This window comes from Pteropus alecto, unplaced genomic scaffold, assembly GCF_000325575.1.
Source record: "Pteropus alecto unplaced genomic scaffold, ASM32557v1 scaffold110, whole genome shotgun sequence".
Classification (NCBI taxonomy): domain Eukaryota; kingdom Metazoa; phylum Chordata; class Mammalia; order Chiroptera; family Pteropodidae; genus Pteropus; species Pteropus alecto.
Window position 1 is genome coordinate 3,819,534 of NW_006431920.1, and position 8,905 is coordinate 3,828,438.

The 8,905-nt window shown below is 40.7% G+C and overlaps 1 protein-coding gene across 2 annotated transcripts in view; it reads right to left on the reverse strand.

The window, feature by feature from the left end:
- The window catches only part of DAW1 (dynein assembly factor with WD repeats 1), a 35,629-nt gene extending 27,708 nt beyond the window's left edge, over positions 1 to 7,921 (reverse strand). Inside the window, exons 1-2 of one of the 2 annotated variants that reach the window (XM_006906650.2) lie at positions 7,809 to 7,858; positions 4,475 to 4,528 (exon numbers count right to left, since the gene is read on the reverse strand). Coding sequence is in view for 1 of the 2 variants with exons in the window: in XM_006906649.1 (XP_006906711.1) it covers positions 7,809 to 7,890 (82 nt within the window). In the remaining variant the exon portion in view is untranslated. Of the gene's footprint in view, positions 1 to 4,474; positions 4,529 to 7,808 lie in introns of both variants that reach the window. The other variant, XM_006906649.1, reaches the window with a different exon arrangement.
- Between the last annotated feature and the right edge of the window lie 984 nt (positions 7,922 to 8,905).

Here is an 8,905-nt window from a genome sequence, read left to right on the forward strand (position 1 = left end):
TGTACATAAAACCCCAGGAAGCTCAGAGAATTCCAAAAATCAGGGATCCGAAGAGGCCCACACCAAGACACATCATAATTAAAATGCCAAAGGTTAAATACAAAGAAAAAATTTTAAAAGCAGCAAGAGAAAAACAAATACTTACATATAAGGGAACACCCATATGACTGGCAGCTGATTTCTCAAGAGAGACTATGCAGGACAGAAAGTCTTGGCAAAGAATATTCGAAAGAATGAAGACCCAGGATATACAACCAAGAATAATTTATCCAGCAAAGCTATCATTTAGAGTTGAAGGACAGATAAAGAGCTTCCCAGACAAAAATAAACTAAAGGAATTTATCACCACCAAGCCAGAATTACAGGAAATGTTGGAGGGACTTCTTTAAGAAGGAAAAACATGTTTCGAAAACAGGAGTAAAGAATGGTAACAACCACATTCTTATCGATAAGTTCCTTAAAGGGAAAAGAATTAAGTGCTCCTACCAAGGGATGGAGTGGCTAAAAGGATAAGAAAACGAGACTCCTACATATGAAAAGGAAGGGGATGGAAAAAGATATTGCTTTGATGGACCTAGAAGGTATTTAAGTCAGACAGAGAAAGATAAACCCTATATGATTTCACTTATATGCGGAACTTAAGGAATAAAAAGAACAAACTAATCAAAAACAGACTCACAAATATAGTGAACAATTTGGTGATGGACAGAGGGGTCGGGGGTTTGGGGAGCTGGGAGAATGGGCGAAGGGTTAAAGAAATACAAATTAGTAGCTGACAGATGGTCACGGGGGATGGGAAGCACGGCATAAGGATTGCAATTAGCATTAATACATTGGCTAGGTGGAGGGTCAGGGGTGGGAGAGAGGGAGCAATTGGGGGGATCATTTTACTAACTATATAGATGTCTAACTAATGTACTGTATACTTGAAACTAATTAAAATTTTTAAATAAATAAATAATTTTTAAAAATTTTACAAATAGCAATGATAAACTTATAGCGTGTTACCATAAATAATGTATTATATAGTCATAACTATCTTCCTCCCCCCAGAGATAGTAAGAACCGTAACACTGTTTCACACTTTTGCAAATCTGTTGAATATCTGGCTTAATCAAAGAGCTCGGTTCTCATCTCTGCTTCTGCATTCAAGCTATTACTGTACATTGTTTAAATGAAGTATAAGAAAAAAAATCTGGTCATACACAGATATGTAGATAAAAAATGGAGAAATATTTAGATTGCCTTTTCAGGTAATCACGGCTAATCTTCTTTAATGCCACATTAAAACTTCACAAGTGCTAGTTTCGTAAAGATAAGTTGCAAAATGATATCTGAAACCACATCGGCTAGATCCTCCTATTCTGATAAAACTGTTGGTCTCGTCACACTTTCAAAAGGTATTTTATCCATGTGTAAATTACAACATCCTGTGCCGGATACTTAAAAAATATCCTGAGTTACGCACAACTTCTAAATATCGCTATAGTTCATTATACAATATCCCAAAATTCACATGTATTAATGTCACTACCATTATCAGTCACCAGAAAACTCTCTTACGGCGGATAAGCTGTCCAGCTCATGGTGGTAGATACCAGTGCTCTGGAATTCTAATGTTTGCTTGAAAACTCCAATTTTATCACTGGCAAGAAATGCTGAAAGTTTTGTTGCGAAGTTGCAGGCTCACTTTGTTCATTTTCAAGAAAACGTCTGTCGAATGTCCAAGTCTGAAAACCATGTGTGTTTCTCGGTCAGTCTTTCAATTAAAAATGGTGTTCCATGAAAAAAAAAAAAAAATGGCTAGTTCATCCCTCCACCCAAACAACTGCAGGGGCGTTTTCCTCAAGACACGGTCATTCTTCGCTGGGCGGAAGAAGCGTTTTACGAGTCTTCCTGGTTTTATCGCCCAGTCACATGTATCCTTTGTCAGTATTTCACATTAGAAAGTTTTCCTGCTTCACCAAGGACATTCTTAAGTAAAACCAACGGTTTTCTTTTCCTGCTGCAAGCGTGTATCAGTGAGGAAAATCATGACCATAGAGATAGTTTTGGGCCGCTGCCTTGATTTGTAGTAAGGTATCAAAAGTTTCCCCACCTACTGTCTTTGCATCCTTAGTGCAAATGTCAATACAGCGAAGAAAGCAAATTATATCTTCTTGTCATGTGAAAAGAGCTTTGACCTAGAGGCCCCACTGAAAGGGTTCAAGGGCCCCTCGTTATCCTACAATTTGAGAGTCATTGCTAAAAACTACAACTTGATATAACAGATGTTAAATTAATCTATGGGGTTAAAGTAATTACGATGATTTTATTTTTTTGGAACTTGAAAAATTATCAAATATTATAGCAAACTATAAAACAATAAAGTGTGGTTCTGATAGAAAATTATATCGATATAACAGAATCACCTATATAAGGAAATTTTCAAACAAAGTGAAGGTAATATTTTAAATTAATGGGGAAAGAATGGATTATTCAATAAATAATGATGTAAAAATCAGCTGAATTTTGAAAAAATTAATGAAACTAGATTTCCACTGTACAATGTATAAAATATATTCTAGGTTAATTAGAAATTTTAGTATTAAAAATAGAATATGAAATGTTCTAAATCAGAGAACGTATTTATATCTTAGTATCTGTAATGGACTTTTTAAGCGTGACGTGAAACTCAACAGCTAACAAATAATAAAATTAACACATCTGTCTGAAATAAAATTTAAACTTCTACACAGTAAAAGATCCCACAAAGTTAGGAACAAATGGTAATCAGTAAAATAATTTCAACTACAAATACAAGGCTTAAGGAACTTAATATAAAATCTCTAACATTATTTTAATAAAGAAAATCAACAAAAGGCAATGATCAATAAACAGATCAAAATAAAATGTCTCCAACTTCATTAAGAAATACAAAATAAAATAACAGATAAGATTTTTACCCATCAGATCAGCAAAAATTATAAAGGCTGATAATACTCAATAATAGCAAGTTAAAGACACAGGCATTCTCACTTACTATACGTAGACGTGGTAGGTGGCTCTTTTCAAGGGACCTTCAGTGGGTTAAGGGTGAAGTTAGCTATCCGTTTATGCATTTTTCAAAATTTGGTTATAAGTAAATATTAATTTTATAATAAAAAAGTAGGATAAAAACAAGAACATGGAGAAAAATGAAAAATGATACAGATCAACATTATTAGAATATAAACTCTTAAAGACCAACAGTCTCATAATGTTATTTGAAAACCAGAGATACAGTACCTTGAAACAAAGTTTCTATCAATTTAAGGCATCATCAAGGACCACTGCTTTCCTGTTCTCTAATTTTAAGGTTTTTGCTCTATATGTACTACTTATTCTTGAGGAAAGTAGGCATTTAGTAAACAGTTGAATAACAATATAAACAGTGAGTAAGTAATATAATCATAATCTGTAACTCAGGGAAAGTTTAGAAAGAATTAGCACTTGACAACCCATACAACATAATCTAATATCCAAAGGAAATGCATTTTAAAAATAGAGCAAGCAAATTCATAAAATTCTTTCTTTATTCACGACCATCTTGTTTCTAACAAAATGAAAATAGTCAAAAGTCTTTAGGTTGACTACTAAAAATTAGCTGGGTTACTATACGAATAAATCTAGAAAATAAAGTGCAAAATCTGAAACATGTACAGTGACTTTGTTATTGTGACAAACATAGAGGAAGTGTGCTCACCCTTCCCATGATCACTGAGCTCCAAAATGAGCAAGACTGTGACATGTGCAGTGAAGAATGCAAGAGAAAATAGACGAAGATGTTCACAGAATACAAGTTGTTCTTCAGTGATTGTTTCCCACAGTATCTTAATATTCTTGATCTTCCCCTAGTTGTGCATTATCATGCAATAAGTATAATTCCCAAAACACTTAAGTAAGAAGCTGCTTCGCCCAGAATTTTATAATGTACTAAAAGGCTCAGCTCCAGAAGATAAGAGTATTCCTTACCTAGGTCAACAGAAACCTTTAAAGTGCTCAGAATATTAATCAGCTTAATTAATGTTTATTTAATTCATTCTCCTGGACATAAACCAAGGACCTGCACACAATAAATTAAAGACAAAGAGAGTCATAACTGAGTCAGTTGGAAGGCACGTATTCGACACCTACTCCTCACAAAATGAAGAGCTTATGAGTTAATGAATGTGACCAAGATAATGAAGAAATGCCCCATGCTTGTTTAGCCATGTTACTGTTATGTACCTTAGTCATCAGGAATGTAGGTAGGAAGAGGGATCACTCGGTGGATGCCAATACAACAGCTCCTGACCTATATCTTAATCAAAAGAAAGTGGGAGGACTGAAATGAGAGGATTAGGAGGAAAAGGAAATTGGCATTATAGACAGAAAGGATAAAGGTAGCATGGGGAATGATTCAGCAGTGAGTGATTTTTTTTTTCCTATTCGACAATGTTATTGCAATGCTTACCTGCTATTCAGCAGTGCCTGGGAAATTGGCATATAATGTCTGGCTCATCAAAGACTGGAATTCAGAAATTAAACATCTAACATGCTAAGTGATATGACCTCATTAGGAGATAATCATTAAGACAATAATAGTCCCAAGTATGAGTCTAAAGCCTTACCTGAATCTAAGATTGCTATTGGAACCCTGGACTTTTAGAGCTGGAGAGGACCTTGAGGATGACCAATCCTACCCATTCACATTTCAGGCAGAGTTCCAGGCATTCTACTTAACACACACCATCTTGTTAAACTCATTCATTATTGAATTATGTGCATACCTTTTTATGCACCAGGCTCTATTCTTGGTGTAGTGGACAAAACAGGCAAAGTCCCTGCCCCCGTGAAGCTTTTATTCTAGTTGGAAAGACTAAGATAAATAAGTAAAATGATGGCATGTCGACTTGAGATAGTGCTAAGAAAAGACAAAGCAGGGAAGGGAGCTATGAAATATCTTGAAAAATTGGAAATTCTAGAGAAAGAGATTTCACTTTGCTAACTTACTTTTGAGGAAAGAGCTAAAAAAAAAAAAAAAAAAAAGATGTGAGTGTTGCCTATGCAGATGTCCAGGGAAAGATGATTCGAGGTCAAAAAAAGAACAAAAAAAAAATGAAAAAAACGAGCAACTTCAGAGACCCCCGAGTGTGGACACAATTGGCCCATCCAAGGAACATTGAGAACGGGAGCGATGCTGGAATGGGCAGCCTCAGAGGTCACGGCCCTTTCACTTTAAGTGGTTGAAAAGCCATGGAAGAGCTCAAGCCAAGGAATGACATCATCAGATTTATATCCTAACAGAGTCACCTGCTGCTGTGTTGAAAGCAGACTGAAGTGGAGCAAGGGGAGAAGCTCTAGCAATAAAGAGAATGGTGGCCTTGAATTGGGGGAGAAGCTGTTCAATCGTGTCTAGTCGTGTACTGGATACTGATGCTTCAGTTAACAGCGAACCACATATACGATGGCGGTCCCATACGACTATGGTGGGGCTGGAAAATTCCTATCGCCTAGTGATGTCATAGCTGTCGAAACATCGTAGTGCAATGCATTATGCACGTGTTCGTGGTAACTCTGGTGCAAACAAACGCACTGGCTGCCAGTCACGTAAAAGTGTAGCACATACAGTATGCACAGTACATAATACTTGATAATAAATGACTATATTACTAGCTTATGTACTGTACTTTCATCGTGATTTTAGAGTGTACTCTTTCTACTTACATTTTAAAAAGTTTGTTGTAAAACAGTATGCCATGTCACGCCGGCAGCAGCTTCCTGCATCTCTGTTTCCCACATCTCTGGATTGCATCATTTTCTCTTGTGTTTGATTCAGTCTCGTGTTGTTTTGTATGGTAAAATGCTATACAGGCTTGTAGCCTAGGAGCAATAGGCTAGACCACGCAGCCTAGGTGTGTCGTAGCTATGTCATCTAGGTTCGTGTGAGCGCACACTCTACGGTGTTTGCACAACGGCGAAATCACCTAACGATGCATTTCTCATTGTCACTAACAATGTCACTAAGCGGTGCATGACTGTATATATTTTGAAGGTGAGCTGGCAGGGTCTGCTACTGGACCAAATGTAGAGTGTACAAGAGAGGAGAAAAGAATGAGTCCAAGGTGTTGGCCCGAGCCCAAGTGAAGGAACGAAGCTGCCCCAGGAGGCCCGTGTGAGATGCACATGGGACATCGAAAGAAAGAATCCGGCAGGTGGTTAGGTACGTACTCAGGACTACTCAGGATGGTTTCTAAGCCTTGAGAACAGATGAGGTCACCTATTAAATGAATAGAGACAGAGAAGTCCAAGGACGGAGCTCTGGAACACTCCAACATAAAGATCAGGGGAGGGAAAAAAAAGAGGAGAGGCCAACAAGATGGACCAAGAAGTAGTGACGATGAGGCAGGAGGAAAAGTCGAGCGTGTGTCTCAGAAAGCAGAGGAAGGAACAACGACCCAATGGGTCGAATGCTGCTGGCAGGTCAGGAAAGGCAGGGGGGAGATGTGGCCAGGGGAGTTGGCGATGTCAAAGGTCATTGGGGATCTCGAACCAGGCAGTTTCAGTGGAGCAGTGAGGGCGAAAACAAAATAGGAGTAGGTTCGAGGCAGAATGGAGAAGAAAAAACCAGAAACAACATTCTCTCAAGGAATGGAAAGCGATAAACGGGGTAGTAGCTGGAAAGGGCGAGCAGAGCTGTGAGATGGGCGCTCTGACTGACGGCTCGGCAGATCAAAGCAGGTGGCCTGACTTACTAAACTCGTATGTGGCGAGAGCAGTTATTATGATCCCAGAGCTCATGTTCCTGACCTAAACTCCACAGCAAAGGCATGAAAGCGAGACATTCGTTTATCATTCTACTTATGGGAACCAGCCAAAGTAAAGCTGTGGAATGCTTAAAGAGAACAAGCCATTAATCTTAAGCGAAAATTTTCTATGTACCACTTCTCGCATCTAGAGCCTTTTCATGTTATTTTAAGTGGAATTCTAAGAGAGAAAAAAAATAAATGTCTTTACTATAAATGTTAACTTCACGTTGTAGGAAGTTTCTGTCTTAGGGCTACTCCTGCAGAAAGAACCCGACTTTTCATCCAGCAACTGTATTTGGTCATCTACTGCTTTATGGCAAGTTTTTCAGACTTTTTACTTTATAGTTTTCTTATTTTTAAAGTGAGTTCCGAATTAGAAGACGAGAGTTTTGCTCCTATGTCTGACAAGCTGCGGGACGAGCGGACTTCAAATATTCTCTGAAGTGACTATGTCCTCACCTATGAAACAAGAGAACTGCGCAAATCCAATCCACTCAAACTGTAGCGTTCTAGGGGCTTGTTCTATAATTTATTAACTCATTGAATTCAAGGACTGTGACTTTCTTTAAAGTCCCACGGCACAGTAGGCCATCAATAAACGCGTGGAATACAATCACAAACGTAATGTGCTTTGCTGAGAATGCATTTGTCTTTTCATAGTCGACACACCTTAACTTGATCATCCTGGTACTTTTTTTTGCGGGGCGTGGGGGGCAGTGGCTGTGGGACAACGTGTCCCTCGTCGGCGTCTTCCCTTCCAGAAACCAAGATCCCAGGACATCATCAATCACCACTTCTCCCCCCCTCATCTGTCGCCTTTCTAACTAACCAGAAAGCATTATAATTCGGCAATTTAACAGTCATTTAAAAAGTTTTGAGGAAGCACCTTGCTTGCTGTCTCACAGGGATCACCCCTGGGGACCCCGCTGCCTTCTCAGGACCCCGACCAGTGCCAGAAACCAGGGTCCCACGCGAGGGCGGAGAGGGCCAGGCCCGTACCTGGTGGGTAGTAACGAAGCAGGAGGCTCTTGAGCTTCATTTTCTCGCTCGGGGACTCCCAGAGGACCGGCTTCGTAGCCATGGAAACGGCCAAACAGCAGCGGGGCGCCGGAGCGCATGCGCGGGCACCTCTGCGTGCTCCAGGGTCGCGGAGCTCAGAGACCCGGCTTCGTGCGGAGCAGCCTGCGGCGCCGCAGAGGGCAGAAGGGGGTGTCCCGGCCCGGCGAGACGGGGGCGCGGAGCATGACCTGTCCCCGCCATCGCCCGCATCTGCCTCGGGGTTCTCGGGGGGCGGCCGGGGCTCCAGAGCCCGGCGGGGAACAGCGCATCACGCCGCGCTGCCGCCACGCGCATCTGCACCTTTCAGTGCCTGGTCCCCTCATGTCCTCACTAGGGTGACCTCCTAAGGGGCCAGGCGCGGCCGCACGCACTGTAGCCCCTCGGGTTTCCCAGAAGAAGGCATGAGAAATAAATCCCGTTCGCTGTTACCCTTCCTGGCCCCACTTCATGCGCGGTTCCTGCCCCCAAACAGAAAAATGACCTCAGCGTAATAGCCTACTGTTGTTGCTGACGCGGGGCCATACTCTGCGCTAAGCGCCGTATGCACCTCTGCTCACTGATCCTAACAAAGGTATGAATGACGCACCACTTACTGCCATCGCCATCTCAACAATGAGACAATCGAGAAATAGAGAAAGGGATGAACTACGCCAGGTCTCCGTCTAGTGAGTGGTGGGGACGGGATGGGAAGGCGGTGTGTCTGAAGCCTCACCCTGAAGCCTGAACCTGTGCTCCCAACTCTGGGTTTAAGGCTTTTGAGGCCTTCTTTCGAGCTGTTCTATTTTTTGCCAGCATCTTCCTTTGCCTACCACCTTGGATTTCCATCGAGAAGACTGGATGGGAAGAGCAGGCTATGCAAATTGTCACTTTGTTTAAGGAATTTGGCCTCCAAGTCCCTAAGTTGAAATTTCCCAAACTTAAGCAATTATCTCCTTATCAAATTCCTAAGAGTTTTAAGTTCTTACTTCTTTAAAGTGACTCACTTGTTTTACTTCAAATTTTAAAGTGTAATTTGAAAGAGAATCGTTAATACTGTA